This window comes from Trachypithecus francoisi, unplaced genomic scaffold, assembly GCF_009764315.1.
Source record: "Trachypithecus francoisi isolate TF-2019V2 unplaced genomic scaffold, Tfra_2.0 Lachesis_group1, whole genome shotgun sequence".
NCBI classification, from domain to species: domain Eukaryota; kingdom Metazoa; phylum Chordata; class Mammalia; order Primates; family Cercopithecidae; genus Trachypithecus; species Trachypithecus francoisi.
In genome coordinates this window covers 15,976,272-15,997,993 of record NW_022681454.1, presented here as the reverse complement: position 1 = coordinate 15,997,993, position 21,722 = coordinate 15,976,272, and the positions used below count along the sequence as shown (strand labels likewise).

The following is a 21,722-nucleotide window of genomic DNA, read 5'->3' as shown; positions in this document are numbered from 1 at the left end:
TTGGCTTCCCAGTGCCCAGACAATAAACTGCAAATTCCTTCAGATGGCACTTTCAGGTCTCCTGGAATTGAGCTTCATCATCTTTTCACTATCTCTGCCTTCACCAAGCTGCTTGACTTTGCTTGATGTCAAATATGTTCATTTCCGTGGTGTCCCCTTTGCCTGGCATGAACTTTCTCAAACTTTCATCTTAGTCTTGTGACTGTGGTTGGAAAGATAGGAGGTCAGAGAGGATCTGAGCCCACAGAGTGCAAAAGAGGAGGGTCCAGCACATTGCAGGTACTCAGGGATGACCTGTTTAATAATTAAATGAACATTAAATGGTCCGTGCTATGGGGTTGGATTTCACTGTTGATACTCTTGAACTAAGCTGTTCTCAATGGCTATGGCCTTTCTTAGTCATTATAATTTCTTATTGCATTTGGCTTAGTCAAGAAGACATTAGAGCCAGGTGCTCTATGAGGCTAAATACAAATACCACCTCCTCTGATTTCACTAGTTTCACTTCCTTGATTTCACTAGTTTGAATGAATCCCTCCTTAATTCAAGGCTCTTTGTAAATTAGCATTTTGTTTATTAATATGGAGATGCCTATCATATTATGCCTTAGACTTTTTTTTTTTTGCCACATCTCTACTGCTCATGCCTCCTCCTTATCCCAGCCTGTCTTCTACACTTCACAGTGTCACTTTACATATGCTTCTGATATTGGTTAATGCCTGTCGCCTCTTCTAATAATAACTAGTAATTATGAGGACTTACTAAATGCTAGGCACTGTTCTAATCAATGTATATGTATTAACTTATTTCATCCTTGTAAGAATCATATAATTGCTATTAGTTCCACTTTACAGATGAGATGAGAAAACTGAGGCAGAGACAGATGAAATGCCAACGTCATACAGCTAAATGCAGGAGGCACGATTCAAGCCAAGGTAGTGAGGCTCCAAAGTTCATGACTGACAAATTATTCTAGACCACCTCTCTCCTGGAGTCGGGGATTAGTTCTGTGTTTCCTTTGGCTTGGTCGTTGGGGCAATATTCCCAGTACTTGGCATGGTGCTTAGTACATGGTAGGGGCTCAGTATATACCTTGTTGAATGAAGGAAGCATAGTTTTGCATGTCCGTTAAGTTTCCTGAGGGCAGAGACTAGATGGCAAGGGGCAGGAAGGCAGGTAGCCTGTGTGCCACATCACCTTGGACGCCCAATGATCCCTAGCACCTAAGCAGATGTCGGGTACCTAATAATCATGTTATTATTTGAGCATTTAGATGTGAGGGTTCTAATGCTTTCAGATGTATTTGCTAATCCTTAGCGACTATCTTATAGACAGACTAGTTTCTATCATTGTCCCCATCTTGCAATGAGATGACTGAGGTGCATTGAGACTGAGTCATTTGCTCAGGTTCACATGACAGCTAAGTGGTGGCACCAGGGTTGAAATCTGCCACGCCTTCTATGTTTTCATCTGTCTGTATTCCTCACCACATCTCAGCTCTACCTTACCTTTACCTTTTTTTTTTTTTTTTGAGATGGAGTCTCGCTCTGTTGCCCAGGCTGGAATGCAGCGGTGCAATCTCGGCTCACTGCAAGCTCCGCCTCCCGGGTTCACGCCATTCTCCTGCCTCAGCCTTCTGAGTAGCTGGGACTACAGGCACCCACCACCACGCCTGGCTAATTTTTTGCATTTTCAGTAGAGACAGGGTTTCGCCGTATTAGCCAGGATGGTCTCGATCTCCTGACCTCGTGATCTGCCCTCTTTGGCCTCCCAAAGTGTTGGGATTACAGGCATGAGCCACCGTGCCCAGCCCTCCTTTACCTATTAGTTAAATGCTTATTGACCGAAGAAGCAGAAGTTGTATAGGGCACAGAAATAGGTAAGGAAGGGTCGGGTGTGGTGGCTCACACCTGAAATCCTAGCTTTTTGGGAGGCCAAAGCAGGTAGATCACCTGAGGTCAGGAGTTTGAGATCAGCCTGGCTAACATGGTGGAACCCTGTCTCTACTAAAAATACAAAAATTAGCCAGGCATGGTGGTGGGCACCTATAATCCCATCTACCTAGGAGGCTGAGGCAGGAGACTTGCTTGAACCCAGGAGGTGGAAGAGGTTGCAGTGAGCCAAAATCGCACCACTGTACTCCAGCCTGGGCAACAGAGCAAAAACTCCATCTCAGAAAAAGAAAAGAAAAAAAGGGAAAGAAAGAAATAGGTAAGGAAGGATAGAGAAGGGGAATTGAAGAGTGGTAAGAAAACTGACTGGCTGAAGCAAGCAGTGCTTGGATGAAGGATTTGGAAAGGATGCAATTGATAGATTAAGAAAAAGAACAATGTTTCAAATACTTGGAAGAACCAGGCAGGTAAATGGAAATTAGGGGCGTTGGTGGGGACGGCTGTAGAGTGACAGAGATCATGGTGAACAGACAAGCACAGAGAGGCCGGCCCTGCTGCACATTGCCATGCAGCAGGGATGGGGCCAAGGATGGTCAGAGCTTATAATTTTTCAGAGAAGATGAAAATCTGGACTGTATGTGAATTTCTTCACTTTTTTTTTTTTTTTTTTTGAAATAGAGTCTTGCTCTGTCTCCCAGGCTGGAGTGCAGTGGTGTGATGTGGGCTTGCTGCAACCTCCACCTCCCAGGTTCACTCCATTCTCCTGCCTCAGCTTCCCGTGTAGCTGGGACTACAGGCGCCCGCCACCACGCCTGGCTTGCTTTTTTGTATTTTTAGTAGAGATGGGGTTTCACTGTGTTAGCCAAGATGGTCTCGATCTCCTGACCTTGTGGTCTGCCTGCCTCGGCCTCCCAAAGTGCTGAGATTACAGGCGTGAGCCACCGCGCCCAGCCAATTCTTCACTTTTTAAACTGTGGGTAAGAATTTCCGCTTAAATGAACAATAATCACTCTGTGGGTTAAACCCACGGTGAATGTAGCTAAATGAGGTCCCGAGTATAAAGGGCAGGCTAGCTTTTAGAGCACCTTGAACGTCCGCATGAGGACTTTGGGAACTCATTCATACTCAACACACAAAATGATGCGTAAATGAACATGGCTTAATCTTTGGGGGTAATAGAACTGTTGTGTTGGGGGTTAGACTTGTTTATTCTTTGCTAGGGTACAAATACTGCATACTTGCAATTCTCTATGGTTTTCTGAAGGAGCTGATTTACAATCTTAAAATGCGCACTTTGTTCTCTTCACTTCTTTTTTTTTTTTTTTTTTTTTTTTTTTTTTTTTTGAGACAGAGTCTCGCTCTGTCGCCCGGGCTGGAGTGCAGTGGCCGGATCTCAGCTCACTACAAGCTCCGCCTCCCGGGTTCCCGCCATTCTCCTGCCTCAGCCTCCCGAGTAGCTGGGACTACAGGCGCCCGCCACCTCGCCCAGCTAGTTTTTTGTATTTTTTAGTAGAGACGGGGTTTCACCGTGTTAGCCAGGATGGTCTCGATCTCCTGACCTCGTGATCCGCCCGTCTCGGCCTCCCAAAGTGCTGGGATTACAGGCTTGAGCTACTGCGCCCGGCCTGTTTTCTTCACTTCTTAGCTCATACGTGACCCAGAAGAAGACCGGTCGTAGCTGGTCCTTCAAGAAGCAAGAAAGAAGACAAACAGATGAACAACAAAGACAACCAGATAACCTGGCAGTGCAAAGGATTCAACTCCTAGCTTGTGGATTTAAGAATCTATGCTGGGAGATTTGGGACAATAACAAAGATGGGAGTGGTGATTTGGCAGGGCAGGGCTTCAGGGCCAGGATTTGGAGCGAGGCAGGGGGCATTGAGTGTCTGAAACTAAGCAAGACAACGAAGAATAAAATCCAAGTGAGGGGAGCCACTTTATCCTTTGCTGCTTCTTCCATTTAGTCAGGTCCGTGTGTCCTGAGCACCTACTATCGGCTCAGCACCATGCTGGCCACCAGGGACAAAGAACAGAAACACCCTGGAGGTGAGGATGGACCTGACCTCTGAGCAGCAAAATTCTTAAGACGCAAGCAGTCAGGCAAACTGGATGTGAATCTTGTCTCTGTCACTTATTCATTGCATGACTTCAAAGAACTTTCTTAGCCTCTCATAGCTTCAGTTTCCGGTTAGGTAAAATGGGAATAGTAATCAAATCAATTCCATAGATTTATTGTGAGATTAACTAAGAGTAATTGTGTAGGCCACTCAGCACAGTGGCTGAACAAGTGACAGTGTTTGTTCCTTTTATGTATTAATATAAGTCCTCTAATAGAAGAATATAGAAACTACACTGATGATACCAAGGGGGGGGGTTTAGTCTATTCTTTTTATTTTATTTATTTCCAACAGACCATGCACTAGAGTTTAAAATTATGTTCCCAAATATTTACTAGCTCCTCTATACTGTCTTTTCCTTGCTCTCACTAGATGGCAAGGGGCAGGAAGACAGGTAGCCTGTGTGCTACATCACCTTGGCCTCCCAATGATCCCTAGGACCTAAACAGATATTAGGTACCTAATAATCATGTTATTATTATTATTTTTATTATTATTTGAGACAGTCTTGCTCTGTCGCCTGGGATGGAGTGAAGTGGTGCTATCTCAGCTCACTGCACCCTCCACTTCCCAGGTTCAAGCGATTCTCCTGCCTCAGCCTCCTGAGTAGCTGGGCAGGCGTGCACCACCACACCAGGCTAATTTTTGTATTTTTAGTAGAGACGGGGTTTCACCATGTTGGTCAGGCTGGTCTCAAACTCCTGACCTCGTGATCTGCCCACCTCGGCCTCCCAAAGTGCTGGGATTATAGGCGTGAGCCACCGTGCCCAGCCTATCGTGTTATTATTTGAGCGTTTAGGTGAGAGGGTTCTAATGCATTTGGATGTATTTGCTAATCCTTAGCAACAATCTTACAGACTAGTTTTTATCATTGTCCTTATCTTGCACTGAGATAACTGAGGTGCAGAGAGACTAAGTCATTTGCTCAGGTTCACGCAACAACTAGGACGTGGAGCTAGGGTTGAAATGTGCTCTGGCCATGCTATTGACTCTGCCTCTATCCACTGTGAATGGAATATCTGTTGAATAAATAAACAAATGAATGTGTAATTTAAAAAGGTTTATGGAGGAGACAATTCAATTGAATAGAAGGTTAAGTAGCAGTTTGTAGGTAAGCTAGGGACAGAAGTACAAATGTGGCCATGCATGAGAAAGATTGTAAGTTTAGGAAGATCAAGTATAGCAAATAAATAAATGAATGGACACACAAATGGGTAAATGAATGAGTATGTGTGTGTGTTTGTGTGTGTGACAGCGGGAGAAAGAGAGAGCACAGAAGTGTGGGTCTTACCGAGCCCTGTATGCCGTGTTCCTAAGGAACTTGCACATTTTCCTGCTGGCAGCTGGGAAACACTGAGGGGGAAAACATGGGACATGATCACTTTCACTTATTTGAAATCCGCATTCTGATTTGAACAAGGACAGACCACAAGTTAGAAGAGACCTGTGAATCTGTGAGCAGGGGGACCCGTTCGGAGACTCCTGAAGTAGCCGGGATGAGAATCAGGGATATGGGTCAGCATTATCAAGTTTCAGATAGTTCTGAAATGAGTCTTTTGCTATTAAGGGCAAGAAATATTTCCAATTATAATTTGCAATGGGCTGCAGAAACAAATGAGAACAAACCGGAACCTTATTCAGAGAGGGATTGCCTTCCTAAATGGATTTTTGAACTGTTTCATTTTTTTTACTAGTATTGGCCTGCACACGCCTGCCTAGGTGTTACTTTCATTCTTGCACAAACTCAGGCAGACACTAAACTCTCAGAATGTCTTTAGTTTGGGAATTTAAACATAAGGAACCGTTAGGTTTTGCAGTGGCTGCCATACCAAAACATAAATCATGCCAAAATTGTTTGAAATCCTGTCTTTAGAAGGTTGTGTGTTTTGACAAACCTTGCAGCAAATTTGGTCCAGCTTTTGGATTTGTAATGAAACCTGAAACCAAGCATTCTCGCCTGCCTTGGGGTCTCCTAGCGCAAGTTCCAAGCAGCCTTAGTGTAATACCTACCCTAATCTCATCCTGGCAAGCTACATTAGTGTGTTGGGCTGCGCTGCTGGAAGTTTGGGGTGGACTCAGCAAATATTTCATGCAATTATGAAGAAGGACTGATCAAGACAGCAATACACTTTTCTGTGTCTGAGTATTTTTAAGAGTGTAAATTGCAGAATTAGCAATACCTTATCCCCTGTTGGCTAGTGACTTGGAGATACCCAAGCCATGATTGGGGCAGAAAGTTAATTAATCTGCTTATTAAAAAGAAGAAATGTCTCATTTGCATGCATTTGCATTCAGGTCTTGAATTCTTCATGCTTTTTCGTGGTCGTTTGCTTTATTTCCTTAATACCACTGACCTACCTAGGTGTTAGCTCAATACATTTAAATTTTCTGTGGCTGAGCTTTGTTTAAGTGTTGTATCTCTGGTTATGGTTGGTTCTAGCAGAATTTGATTATTTTATAGATCGCTTCATTCTCTATAGAGATTCTTTCCCCTTCCAGGGGCTACTGGGGTTTCTTATAGTTATCATATACCACAGTTGGGAAAAGATTTGTTTACTTGACCAATCTTGGAAAATATAGACTTTGTCTCCACAAGAGTTGGACATGTTATCTGGGGATGATCCATTAAATTATTTGCAATTTCCTACTCAACTGAATTTTCCATAGTCATTTTTTGTGGCAGTTTTCTCCTTTTTTGCTTTTCCTGTCTTATTGGGAGGTCTGCTTTGGGTGTTTTGTTTTGTTTTGTTTTGTTTTTTTCCTTCCGAGGAAAAAAGACCGTTGCTCTCCTGAAGTGTATTTTATGCATTCCACATTCAGAACGATTGTTTTTACCTGAAAATGCCCAGGCACCTTACGGGCCTGAATGAAGTCTTGGGAGAAGAGGGAGGTGGCTGGAAAGAGGGGTGAGTGGGGAGACATGGGGGTGAGATGGAGTGGAGGGCAAAGTATATAAGAGCCCTTGGAACAACAGCAAGTAAAGCAAAAACTACATAGGGAGATTAGTGCAGAAATAAATCTCTGCATGTGAGTGAATCAGTGGCCCCAATTCGGGGCACCACAGTGCCCATGTTTCTGTATTTTGTAGTAATCAACATTTCTGATACATTACAACAGTGTGGTTGTCAGGGGTGAGAGGCTTGTGCAGCGGTTAGACCACCTCTATGCTAACAGGCTTAGCAATCAGGCTGCCAAGGGTCCTGGCTGGAGGAAAAAAATTAAAACCAAACCTTAGACCTCTTGTCAGACTGTGAGGAGAATTATATTTGTGAACTAGTCTACAGTGTGGACAGGAAATGACCTCTCCACAAACTGCTTCTTTAAAAACAAGCAGTGGTGCCTAAAGCTATCCAGCTTCTCTCTCTCTCTCTCTCTCTCTCTCTCTCTCTCTCTCTCTCTCTCTCTCTCTCTCTCTCTCTCTCTCCCTCCCTCCCTCCCTCCCTCCCTCCCTCCCTCCCTCCCTCCCTCCTTCTCTCCCTTCCTCCATGCCAACCTTCCTCCCTCTCTGGATCTCCTGCTCTCTCCCTCTCCCTCCTCTCCCGTGCTCCCTCCCTCCCTCCCTCCCTCTTTCCCTCCCTCCTCTCCTCTCCCTCTCCTCTCCTGCTATAGAGGGCTCCGACAGCAGTTCCCAGCCAGCGTGTTCAGCCTGCCTGCCTGCCTGCCTCTGTGTGTGTGTGAGCGTGTGTGCGTGCGTCTACTTTGTACTGGGAAGAACACAGCCCATGTGCTCTGCATGGACGTTACTGATACTCTGTTTAGCTTGATTTTCGAAAAGCAGGCAAGATGTCCAGCACACCACATGACCCCTTCTATTCTTCTCCTTTCGGCCCATTTTATAGGAGACATACACCATACATGGTACAGCCAGAGTACCGAATCTATGAGATGAACAAGAGACTGCAGTCTCGCACAGAGGTAAGTACTTCAACCTTGGGGATGTGTTTGTGTATTTTTGTTAAGCTATGCATGAGCTTTTCCTAGGGTTTCTGGCTGAATTCTGTGGGAAGTGTCCCACTTGATACTACCACGTATGTGGAAATGAGCGCCGGGGTGAATCCACGAGTTTGAACGCTGGGTTTCCAGGCACAGCAACTCTTGTAGCAGGGGACAGTTTCTGCCGGAATCTTGAGAGAACCCAGCACTTGATTCACATGCCAGGTTTCCAGAAATGTTGCTCTTCCAGAACTCTGGTATTTTTCAGGCTCTGAGTCACTCCTGGTGGTGTTTCTTGAGATATAATTCCAAGGAATTTTGTGATTGTTTGCATATGACTGTATATATATGTATTTTTTTTTTTTTTTTTTTAGAAATATATCCTAGAGGAAGTCTGCTTTGACCTGTCTTTGCTTTTCAAAGTCACCAAAATCGAGGTAAAAGCGGGGGCAGACGAGTAACCCTGCCTACTTCTCAGAACTAGCCCTGGAGGGACACATAGTATATTTCAGTGTTAAAATCAGAAACCAGTTGCTTGGGGCAAGGGGACTCTAGACTTTCTCCTTTTGCTGTCGGCCGTGCCCCCCCCATCACTCTACCTTAGGACAGGAGCTGGTTCAGCTTTCAAGTCAGCTCTGGTTTTTGCATATTTGAGATCTTGTGCCTGAGAGAGGGAGACTCAGCCTCCTAGGCAGCCAGCGACTCTGGAAGCAGAGAGAACAGGACTTTCAGAACTTTTTAAATGCAAAACTCCAGACTCGCCTCCTGCAATTTAAATCTTTTATGTCAGTTGACTTTTTCTCTGTGCTAGCTCAGCTGGCAGGTCTTGCTGCTGGGCTGTCCATCTGCCTGTAAGTTGGTGCTTTGTGGAAGTGTTCGGAAAAAGCAGTTTGTTATAGGTACACCAAAGTTACTTTAGAAAGTGGAAATTGCTAGGAATTTAGTCTTCTCTGCCGAGTACAAATACCAGAAGATTTATGCCAAAAAGCTTTTAGGGAATAGCTTTGGTGGAATTTTAGATTGAAGATTGACTTTTAACTCTAGGAAGGGACTCCATTAAGTTTGCATTATAGAATAAAACACACTTGCTTGAATTGTCAACAGAGCCATAGAGAATTCATGACGTTTCATGTATTTAATACAGCTAACAAGATGTGACCTGCTTTCTGATTGGCTAACTGCTGGACAAGGACTTATATATGTTTTAAAAGCTGGGTTGTCTTTAATGACTGCTATTTTCTTTATATGTTAATACACCATAGATGCTAAATATGACTGCTGGTATCCTTGCTCTTTCTAGAAGCCAGTAGCTCCTACAGAAGTGCAAACTATGTTTTGCTTAGGGTGGTGAACTGTTGGCAGTGACTGATATTTGTGCTTGCTGTTTTATGTATGTTGCTTTGTGTGTGTTACAGTTTGTATATTTCCTTCAGATCTTTGCAACTGCGTGTTGGAATCTTAAATCTCTGCATAAACTATTGGTTGACATAGCCTGCTTTCAGAATTAGGAGGATAGAACATGTCTTATAGTTCAGGCACACATTAATTGCAATACAGATTTGGGAAAAATAGTCTTTTAAAAGTGTGATCAGTTATAAAAAAGAGGCCAGGGACTATTATGGCTCAATTCTTGACGAGCAACAATATTTAAAAATGACCTGTGTCCACCTTACATTTTAGAAAGTTTTTGAGGCATTGCAGAAATTCTTCTCCATCCTCCTGTAGTTAGGAACACAGGCAGCATTCTCTGATATCTGCCTGCCCTCCTGCCCATTACTGAGCACTTGGCTAGGTCTGAGCTAGGAGACTTATCTGCAAGATTTCCCTATTCTTGTCCTCAAAAAAAAAATTTTTGGATTCAATATGGTCCCATGTTTGTTTCCCATTTGAGACAAGACATTTGAAAAGACCTCCTTTTGCAGTATGCTTTGCAAAGATGCCACATTAGTTTTTGTGAGAGCTAAACTCAGGAATTCCTAACTTTTTGATTATGGGGTATTACTTTTAAAGATTTAGCTCTGAGTAGAAAAAGACTACTTCATAGCTCAAGAACCAAGAGAAGAAAGCTTGCTATGACAGATCTTAAAGATTTTTTTAAGCCTCCCTGCCTGTGACAGTAAAGTGCTATGAACTATTTTCTGGTGTGTCCTAGAGCTAACCCTTTACATTTTTCCCTCCTTAATTAGATAATTTTTCAAATAATTATTTAAATAATTGCTTCAATACTTCTTTTTTCTTTGCTAAGCAGTAAATACTGTCATGAACACAATGCCATACGTTTATTTTTATTTCACATGAAAAGAAGAGAGAATCAAACCATTGCTCCTAAGATATTTAAATAGTTACATTAAATATTAAATTTTGATCATGATGTATATACTTTGAAAAAAATAACTTTCATGTAAAGTTACACTGTACCTTTGCCAATAATTGTTGTTTATGATAAAGCTTTTCTGAGTTCTGGAGAGGGATTGGTTGGAATAAAATACAAAGATACTCAGCAAGAGTTATTAGTTTATTCACATGCAAAATCAAATATGCCTTTGAGGGACTACTTCGAGAATTTAGCCAAAGCATACAACCATTTTGGGCAAGAGTGACTCACCCATCCCTCTTCCTTCTCTCTCTCCTCTGGTCCCACTCCTACAGTATATAGTATTATTTCATTAAGTCTTAATCTGTCTCTTTGTGTCTCTCTCTCACACAGACACACACACACACACACACACACACACACACACCCCAATGGGTAATACTCTCAAGTCTTCACTCCTTTTGGAACATGGACTTGGCTAGAAAAAAAAATATAGCAAACCAGTATGTGATGAAGAAATTGTAATCAAGTTTCTGGAAATTTCCTAGAAACCTCCTTTTTTATACGGAAAGAAATTAGTAAAGAACCATGATGTTTACCTACTCTCCTTCCATGGCTGATCCCAGGGCATTTTCTCATGGGGATCGATGCCTTTCTTCCAATTAAATTAAATCAAAGTTCTTCAGAAGCTGGGAAGTTTTAGTTTAAAGAGCATGGCAATTGGGAGTTAATATTATTTCTAACTCTTACAAACTAGTTGGCATGGGTCTTGGTTCCTCATTTGCAAATTACCAACAGTGTCCCTTTAATTGAAAATTCAGATTTTCTGTTTTCTTAGCATGAGAAAGTATTGTGAAGTAAAGAGTGCAGACATGATTTCTTTGCTCATGGTATTCAGTTCAAAATCACAAATGGTAATAAAATAACTGGGTAATGGTGAGGAAAACTTGAAGGTCCAGTCTGGTTTTAAAGCTAGCACTTAGAGCAAGTAGTTCCTGGACCAAGTAGGTACTCATTAAACATTTGCTGACTAGCCAATCAATGAGTCAGTAGACAAAAGGAGATAATTTGAAAACCAATGCATTTATATTAGCACCTTCCCTGATAAATACACTTCTGAAGTTTTTTGGGGCCTGGTATCTCCTATTGAGCTGAAGCAGCTTTGGGCCTCTGCTTCTCACTCTCCCTAAAGTGCTCATCTCACATCCCCCACATTTATTTTGTCTGAGGTCATTTAGATCCATAATCTTTGTGGCAAAGAAAAGCAAGTGACTAAGTACTAATAAGACCTCACCTCTCTGTAAAGGAATAGGCATGCCTTAAAGAGCAAACAGCAACAACAACAGCAAAAGCATGTTTTAAATGCTGCTAGGTGTTCTGAAAAGTAAATTTTTTTAAACATCAGAATCTCAGTGGAATTTAATAAAGAAATGTGTGGGTGCCCCCACAACCCTTTAAAATGAAATGAAGAAAAACTCTGAGGTTGGCATCACTGTGTTCACTGTAATTCCCAGGCAGCAGAAAGGAGTTTACATTTTCTGTTGTGTATGCTGTCAAAAGTTGACCCAATGTCTTCCAAAATTCATGTATTTGAATGGTTTGGCAGTGCCAAATGTATTTTGGAAGAATACAGCCACACAATTACATAGTTTTAACACTGCACACACAATACAGTCAGATAGGATATAAAAATATGTCCTGAAGACTTCAGAATTTGTTCTGTGAAAAGCTTCAATAAAAGCAAAAACAATGGATTTTTTTCATTTTTAGGTCTCTGCTCTGAGATGAAAATATAGCTAAAATATATGAGAAGCATTATAGTAGACATCATTGTAAGTGAAGGGATTTAACTAATGTTAGATTATTATACAATTTAAGAAAGTTTATCAAGTATAGTTCACAAATCTTTTTTAGAGTAGATACTTTCCTATACCTTGTTTTCTCATTCAAATGACCAAAACTGTCTCCATTTAAGTGAAGATATTTTTAAGTATATATAGTTCCTCATGTTGGCACCATGCTATTTTTTTTTAAATACCATAAACACCAGAAAAGTGTGAGTTCCGTTGTATATTTTTCCTGTTTTGAGGTTTTTTTCTTTTATCAATATTACACATCCTCTTCCAAAAGAGAAAACTGTGATTACAATCAGAAGCCGTACACACAAGGATTTTATTAGAATTACAGTTTTTAGTTTTACAGGATTTAATATGAAGGTTACAAATGTTCGAAGACCTGGAAATTTAAATCTGCTGATTTTCACCCCTTCTCAGCTCAACTCTAAAACTCCCTGGGGAGGGGTTGGGGAGGAGGGGGATTCTTAGTTCTCTTTTCTTTCAGCTACATTTTTATATACTTCAGTCACAGCGTTTCACTTTGTAACATCATGTTTATTCATGGAATAGCTTGGTGTCATTGATGTTCAGATGGAATCTAGTTAAAATGAGATTAGTTATTTTGGATAGGTGGAGAAAAAGAAAAAAATGCTTTGTGATAACTTGGAGGTTTCTCCCTCCTAGAAATTTAGAAAGAAAAATGTTGCTGCTACTCTGAGATCTATGAATGATTTTCAGTGTTAAAAACAGAACTTTGTTAGTTGTTTGAAGGGGGTTGGTGAGGTGGGGGAGGGGGCTGGGTGGTGGAAAGGAAAGCTATTTTGAAAATGTTAAATGAAACCAAAAGTGCAGTTTTAAAAATGAGAACTTCCAAACTCTCTTATTTTTCAGGATCTCTACATGGCCTCAGAAAACAAATTGTAGGGCTCTTATACTGATTTTATTTTCTTGAAGTCTTTTTCTTCCCCCATTTTCTTACTATGGGAACTGTTTTTAATTAAAAATTGCTGCAAACTAACTATTCATAGGAGGCCAAGAAGGAAAAAAAAAAAAGAACTTTCAACTCACATTCAACACAGATTCTTATCAGCCTAAAATCAATGCACATTTAAATTTCTCTCTTTTTGGTGTGTAAATTATGATGTAGGATTTAAACGCTATGCATTTTTTAAACATTTAGCTTTTTATTTGGGGTTCAGAAAGAAATTAAAGTATATGGAGAACAGGGCCATAAATCTCTTTTTATTACAGTTGTCCACATTAACTCATTTTTCATGAGGAACACAGAGCACCCCCTTTCTGAACAAGCAAACAAAATGTAAAGCAACCCCAAACATCCAACTTTATAAATGATCAAGAGCAAAATTCATAAACTTACTTATCTGGATTTGGTTGGTGGACCTCAAAATATAACTGACCTAGGAAAACAATGTCTTTTTGAAGTGTCAGAACACAGCATTTAAAAAAATGCCCAAAGGACGGAGATACTACAAATACCTTCGTCATTTTCTGACAAGGCGTTTTCCTTCTTTTTAAATTTTTAAAAATCAGTATGAGCCTAGATTTTTTTAAAAACATTTAAATTCTGGCCGCATGCATTTGAACCTAGGCAACTATTAATGCTTAAAACAAAATTCAGGCATTCCTTCAAGAATTTGCATACTTAGGCAATGACAGTCTCAATGTCTAGAAATATAAACATGATTAAGATATTTTCTGTCTTCTAGAAGCTTACAATTTGATAATGAAGGGAGACTTACAAACCACATTTACAACAGAGAGCCATGATAGGTTAATACACAGTGTATCGTGGGCGTATTCCTGTAGTGAAAGGTATATACACCTTTCTGAAAGGCAGTCATAGAATAGCATCTTCAGAGTTTTCAGTGTCTGTCGGGCAAGTATTAATACTAGGTGCTTTTTGTATGTCGGCTCAAGTAACCCTCATGATCACATCATATGATACTAATACCTACTAACATCTGTACTTTTACTAATGAGGAAACTGGAAACTGACAGGTTACATAAATTGTCCAAGGTCAAATAGATGGTAGTTTAGCTTCAAAGGTTGTAACTACTCTGCTATAGCACCTCTCTTGAAATAGGAAACACGAGCTAGAAATCTAGTTTTACCTATAGAAATTTTTAATGTGAATATATTCATTTTTTTTCCTAAGACAAATTGACTTTGGAGGTGGCTTGGAAATTGATCCCATTCACTAACTTGATTCTACTAGGTGTGTCTCAACGGCCTGACTTAATTTGCAAAGGGACCAAGTGAAACTCCAAGGGATGGATCCAGGGATGGAAAATATACCCTGGTAACTGAACAAAAAAACCCAAATTACACTCCTTATTAAAGAATACTTAAGGCCAGGCACGGTGGCTCATGCCTGTAATCCTAGCACTTTGGGAAGCTGGGGCAGGCGGATCATGAGGTCAGGAGTTCAAGACCAGCCTGATCAACATGGTGAAACCCCATCTCTAGTAAAAATACAAAAATTAACTGGGCTTGGTGGCTCACGCCTGTAGTTTCAGCTACTCGGGAGGCTGAGGCAGGAGAATCGTTTGAACCCGGGAGACGGAGATTGTTCCACTGCACTCCACCCTGGGCGACGGAGTAAGACTCCGTCTCAAAAAAAAAAAAAAGAATGCTTAAGATGCCCACTGTATCTGAAGAGTTATTGAAACTGTTATTGAATATAATGCATGGTCATCTAAAAGGTTTTTTGTTGTTGTTTTTTTACTTAAAAATATTTAAATTTCCATTCAATGCTTCTTCTTAGTTGTGCCCTGGGAAAGATGGTGTTTTTATTGTTTTAAACAGTAGTGAATGAGTATAAAAGATATCTCATTTTTTAGTGGAAACAATAATCAAAATAAATGTTAGGAAATTAAATTACAATTTAAATTGGGCATAGTATTGGCTTCCTTTGCAGGTAATCAATTAGGAATCTTAGGGAAAATAAAGACATTAAGGGGAAAGAACTTTCAACATGTTTGGCTTCTCAGGATCCTAGTTTAATCTACTCCTGAGAGGAAGTCAGTCCCCACATCCTGTCTCTGCAGACGTTCTTTGTGGGAGGTGGTATTTCCTTCCTACCCTTGCAGACCACTTTAGCTACCTGCAAAGCCATTGTCGTTAGGTTACAGTAAATGCCTGCCAGTTGTTGAAGATAAGATAGATCTCCTCTTGTGATCCACCCCCAAAGCCTGAGACGCATGCATTCTCGTTCTCCTTTACCAGACAAGAAACCAAGACCTCAGTTCATGCATGGCCATAGATTTGAGAGCCCAGGAGCTGGATCATCTAACTTTTCACTGTATGGGCTGTCCTGGAGCATACTGGTGAAGGGACGTTGTTTCCCAGCTGCCCGCTTCCTCCTGGAGGCCCTGGTAGCCACACCCTTCTCTCATGTTAGTACCATGTTCGACCAGCCTAATTTGAAGTTTTAGTCTTCCAGTTCAAAATAGGAGGCTTAGCATTAAGGATTTGGCAGACCCCTCTGAAGAAGAGGAATCTACCCTGTTCTGGTGACATTACAAGCCCCCAGCCTCTCTTTTTGGAATCAGGATGGCCTCTTAACAGCACTCCCTGCCCCCTCTTTCCACCTTATAATCTGATCCCCACAAACAGCCAAGGTGATATTTTTAAAGCATAAATCAGATCATGTGACTTTCCTGCTTCCCCTCAAACCTAGAACAAGCTCTAAGCTCCTTGCTCTGGTTTTAAGAACCTGTTGATCTTTTCCTTCCTGATGGTCCATTCTTATCTCCTACCAAGTGTTCACTGGACTGGAGCCACGGAGGGCTTCTTTGGGATCCATTAACTTGCCAAGCTGATTCACACTGCAGGACCCTTGCCCTCGGTCAGGGAACACCGAATATATGACTTTCTCTGTAATAACTCAGCTAAGTATTAGGAGACCTCAGTTGAGTTAGGATTTGGCATAGTGCTGGTTTTATTTGCAGGTAATCAATTAGATTTCTCAAAGAAAAGAAGAACAATAAAGGAAAAGAGTCCCAGCAATTAGGAGGTCCTGTACTCAGCAACTTAAATGTTCTCTTCGTAGAGAGTCCTTCCTCAAACAATTAAAATTAACCCCCAATCACTTTCTGTCACATGCCTTCTTCATAGAAATTATCGGAAGCCTATGTTTTCTTGCTTCTTGTTTATTTCTTAAGTGTTTGCTTGTCCTTGATAGAATATAAGCCCCATGAGGGCAGGGACCTGATTGTCTTATGCATCATTTCATCCCCAGTACCCTATGTAGCACATAGCTGATGTGCAAAATATATCTATTGAATAAAGGAAATTAAGTTGTTCCAGCACTGGCTATCCTGACACTAAAATTTTCCCTGAGTCTTACCAACAATTGCCTACAGTTCCAGTAGGAGAAGAATCTGTGAGCCTTATAGCCCAGTGAGCATTCACTGCTAGAATGCACATCCAGCCCAAAGGAAAAGCCCCAAGAAAACAAAATTTCTTCTGTGAAGGGAGTGTTGACCTGACTATTTTGCCCTCTGGATAGTGCAAATCTGTTGGGAATCTCCTGACTTTTTTTTTTTTTTGAGACAGAGTCTCGCTCTGTCACCCAGGCTGGAGTGCAGTGGCTGGATCTCAGCTCACTGCAAGCTCTGCCTCCCGGGTTCACGCCATTCTCCTGCCTCAGCCTCCTGAGTAGCTGGGACTACAGGCGCCCGCCACCTCGCCCGGCTAGTTTTTTGTATTTTTAGTAGAGACGGGGTTTCACCGTGTTAGCCAGAATGGTCTTGATCTCCTGACCTCGTGATCCACCCGTCTCAGCCTCCCAAAGGGCTGGGATTACAGGCTTGAGCCACCGCGCCCGGCTGGAATCTCCTGACTTATGATTAAAAATGTTTATACTTATCCTAGTGTTTCTTTTTTCATTTGATATTTCTGCTGCTTCTCTCTCTCTGTATCTACCTGGGGGCCTACAGTCATGAATTACAATATGAATCATGATAATATGTTACATTTCCTGGAGCACTTTGCATTTTAGGTAAGTGCTTTCGGGGCCATTAATTAGCTTATTTGAAGTGATTTGCACAACAGAAAATATGGGAAGTCCTAACAGTATATGATGCTGTGGTCTATAATAACTTTGTGTTTGCTAACTGGTGTGTGTGTGTGTGTGTGTGTGTGTGTGTGTGTCAGACAGACATTGAGAGAGAGAGAGAGAGAGAGAGAAAGAGAAAAAGAGAGAGAGAGAGATTTGTCCTAATCAGATTGTGTTTGTGTATGTGTGCAGTTTTTGGTTAGGGAACATGAACAATTTTTTTCACCAATAGTTTTTTCTTCTGGAATGAAAAGAGTGACCAGCCTTGAGCATAAAGGCTTCAACCTCAGTATGACTTAATAATAAGACAGATTTGGGTCCAAACTCTGAGTTTGTCTTTTACTTGCTGTATAATATTCAGGAAGTTTCTTAAATTTTCTGAGCCTCAGTTTCCTTAGCCTGAGTGTTACATTGTGAAGTAAAGAATGAACGCATGTACAATGCCTGGTATATGATAGGTGCCACATCAGTGGGAACTATGATGATGATGATGATGATGATGATGATGATGATGACAATGATACCCTTATTCTGGATTTTATCAGCAAATTAAGTAGTGTAAGTAATGCCAAACATTGCTTCATTTCTTAAAAGTATCTTTAAAAATACTTTTTACATGCCTGCACTAGCATATTTCAATTTAATAAACAAAACTTGCAATAACGTGATCTAGAACTCTTGAGTTTGGTTGTTCTCGTGTGATAATGCCAAAGGGGCTTTTCACTGTTATATTGCAGGGATGATACAATAATCATATACCTTGTTATGGGAGAGTAATGGCAGAGTAGTCACAATCTCCTGCAAATTCAAGGCTAGAATGATCTCTGAGGCATGCCTATGGTTAAGTAGTAAGGGTTGACCAATGTAGGAGACCATGTGTACCCTGTCTTGTTGGGAAAAAGCTGTGATTGGGGTTTTCTCCATTTAAGAACTCAGTGGAGACAACAAAACATTAAAATGTTCCCTTTCACCAGTGCCTTTGCAGGGCTGTCTGAATGGGGGCCCCAGGAGAGGGCTGGAGAGCACACATCCACTGGCCTTGACTGGCCATTTCTTCTAAGGAGGCAGGCTTCTCAATATGCAGCCCAGCACAGATTTCTCCAAGGGAGCCGGGTCAGCACTGGTCAGAAGCCTGAAGCACCACTGGCGTGTCTGGACTGATAACAGCCCTTCCAATTGACTCACTGTGACACCTTGTGGCTTACTCCTCACACAGTGAAAATGCACACAGTGGTGGAAGTAGCGATGTGCTGAACTGTACCATATGGTATCTTTCTGGCCACAGCGATCAGGTGGATGGGTAGTAATGCTACCTGTCTCTTTTTTGTACAGATGCAATTGGGCATTACACTATGCTGATTTGCCCCACTCATTTCAGTGTAGCACCTTTTTTATTTTTCCTGTTGAATTCTGCAAATTACATACATTGTCCGACACTTCATTTCTCTGACCAGGGCACCTATGTTTTCTATAGTCCTATATTAAGAATAATTTTTATCAACCTTTATAGAGTAACATCTTGTGTAACTCAAACATTAACTAATTTGTAGCCCTTTTTTTTTTTCTTTTCCTTTCGGTAGGAGTTAGGATGTGTTAAACTTCTCTTCCCAACGTAGGTCATTTCTTAGGACTCGTGAAAATTTAATCTTGATACTGAAAATCTGTGTAGACAAGAAAAAGCTAAACCAATATATAAAACTGACCAATTGGCAATACATACAGAAAACAACCTTTTTTAGACCTTACAAGGTTAACATGATTACCATGTAGTTGGCTGACATTTGTTACTTGAAATTAAAATTAAACCGTCAGTGCATATTACCTGCCTTTGAAAGGTTCTGATTTGATGGAACCTACTACTCCCAAATTAGGTGAATCCTAGAATTCAGGGCTGGAATGGTTATGAGATCATCTAGCCCAAGCTCCTGATTATGGAAGTGTAGAAGCCAAATCCAAGCGGGGCTAACTTGGACTAACAGTGCTGTCAATTCACAAGCCATCTCAAGTTATTATATATAATTTTTCAAGTCTTAGCACTCTCCTGTCACTACGTAATTACCAGGAACTGGCCAAATCCAAACACACTTACCAACCACTAATCTGTACCTCAACACTATAAAAACTTTTATATTCCAAGTCCATATCTCCTTTTTCAGTTATCCAAATGTCTTAAAACAGTGTTGATTTTTAGTGTCATGCTATTGATGTTGAAAAACACATCACTAACCTTCATTGCTTTTGAATTTATAATTTCCTTTGCCAGTTTATTTAGAATAAAGTTGCATGTGCTTTAAAAGACGTCTCCTTTTTTGGTTTTAAAAACATGGTACATTATTAATGTAGAGTATTTGTGAAATACAAAAATGTTCAAAGAGGTAGAGAAAATTGTCTTTAATCTTACCATGCAACAAAATAGCTGTGAACATGTTAGTATATAAATTTATTTATTTATTTATTTAACCTTTTTTTTATTATTATACTTAAAGTTCTAGGGTACATGTGCATAACGTGCAGGTTTGTTACATATGTATACTTGTGCCATGTTGGTGTGCTGCACCCATCAACTCGTCAGCACCCATCAATTCATCATTTATATCAGGTATAACTCCCAATGCAATCCCTCCCTCCTCTCCCCTCCCCATGATAGGCCCTGGTGTGTGATGTTCCCCTTCCCGAGTCCAAGTGATCTCATTGTTCAGTTCCCACCTATGAGTGAGAACATGTGGTGTTTGGTTTTCTGTTCTTGAGTATATAAATTTAATGCACACATACATATACATAAATCTTTACTTGCTTACAAGCATATTGGACATCCTTTTGAATCCAGCTCTTTCAACTAAAATTATGAGTATTTTACCATGTCCTTAAATCTTCTTAAAATATAATTTTGAGTTGCCTGAATTATTCATACATCTGTTTATGTTTTAAAAATTAACACCATGTAGATATTTTAAAAATTATTTGACTCCATTGTACCATGATTTGAGATCAGTTGTTTTTTCGTTTGTTTCGTTTTTGAGATGGGGTCTTGCTCAGTTGCCCAGGCTGGAGTGCAGTGGCTCTATCACAACTCACTGCAGACTTGACCTCCTGAGCTCAATTGATCCTTGAGCCTCAGCCTCCTAAGTATCTGGGACTACGGGCACATGACACCGCACTAGGCTCATTTTTTAAAAAAGATTTGTAGAGATAGAATTTCTCTTTGTTACCCAGGCTGGTCTTGAACTCCTGGCTCACGGTGATCCTCCTGCCTTGGCCTCCCAAAGTGCTGAGATTACAAGTTTAAGTATTCTTAACAATCAATTTTATCCCCCAACGAGGTAGAGGATTACTGGTATGAAGGAGTTAACTATGATGACTATTATGATGACCATTAGCATTTGGTACTAGTCAGAAGTCTTGAATCTAGGCCTCTCTGTCTCCCTTTCAAGACAGACCCTTATTCTCTCTCCCTACTCCCAACTTGAGGGCAGATCTTTTTTCATTTCTGCTTTTCTTTCTCTTGTATTATTTCTGAGTCAAAAGGCAGCGAGCATGTAGTCTTTCACAAGGTCCATAAATCAAAATATTTTAGCACAATTCCTACTGGGAAGAGGAAGCTTGAATTAATGTTAAGAGTTAGTGTTGATGTAGAACCAGTGGGTTGGGATATAGCAAGTTAATTTATGACACCTCTGAAGGACGTGTCTTTAATTCAGAAAGAAAAGGGATACCTCAAAAAGTGGGTTATGTCATGACTTGTATGTAATGTTATCCTGTTTACTGGATCAAAGAGGTCTTTGGGATTGGGTACTCTCTGACTCATATTTGTGTCAGTCATAATGACTGATATTCTCTGTGGCCAATATCAATCTTCTTTGAAAGGCACATTTCACTGAGGCAGCCATTTTGTTATCACTTCCTCTTTTTTATTTTTTGTTTTTTGAGACAGGGTCTTCCTCCTCAGGCTGGAGTGCAGTGGTGTGATCACAGGCTCACTGCAGCCTCGACCTCCAAGACTCGAATTTCTCACACCTCAGCTTCCTGTATAGCTGGGACCACAGGCGTGCACCACGACATTTGACTAATTAAAAAAGATTTTTATTTATTTGTTTATTTTGTAGAGGTGGTATCTCCCTATGTTGCCCAGGCTGGTCTCAAACTCCTGAGCTCAAGCGATCCTCCCGCCTCAGATCACTGTTTTTGCATGGGTAATACGCTTTTTAAAAATAAGCCTCGGCCGGGCGCGGTGGCTCAAGCCTGTAATCCCAGCACTTTGGGAGGCCGAGACGGGTGGATCACGAGGTCAGGAGATCGAGACCATCCTGGCTAACACGGTGAAACCCCGTCTCTACTAAAAATACAAAAACTAGCCGGGCGAGGTGGCGGGCGCCTGTAGTCCCAGCTACTCGGGAGGCTGAGGCAGGAGAATGGCGTAAACCCGGGAGGCGGAGCTTGCAGTGAGCTGAGATCCGGCCACTGCACTCCAGCCTGGACGACAGAGTAAGACTCTGCCTCAAAAAAAAAAAAAAAATAAGCCTCATACACATATGCTTCTAGTACAACATAGT

The 21,722-nt window shown here is 41.1% G+C and overlaps 1 protein-coding gene across 17 annotated transcripts in view; it reads left to right on the top strand.

The window, feature by feature from the left end:
* Nucleotides 1-7,464: 7,464 nt before the first annotated feature.
* LDB2 (LIM domain binding 2) overlaps nucleotides 7,465-21,722 on the top strand; it is a 412,267-nt gene continuing 398,009 nt past the window's right edge. For 9 of the 17 annotated variants that reach the window (XM_033213830.1, XM_033213833.1, XM_033213831.1 and 6 more), the window contains exons 1-2: nucleotides 7,489-7,924; nucleotides 8,317-8,379. In XM_033213830.1, the coding sequence (XP_033069721.1) occupies nucleotides 7,793-7,924; nucleotides 8,317-8,379 (195 nt within the window). In that variant the 5' untranslated portion in view covers nucleotides 7,489-7,792. Of the gene's footprint in view, nucleotides 7,925-8,316; nucleotides 8,380-21,722 lie in introns of all 17 variants that reach the window. The other 8 variants (XM_033213827.1, XM_033213835.1, XM_033213836.1 and 5 more) reach the window with 1 other exon arrangement.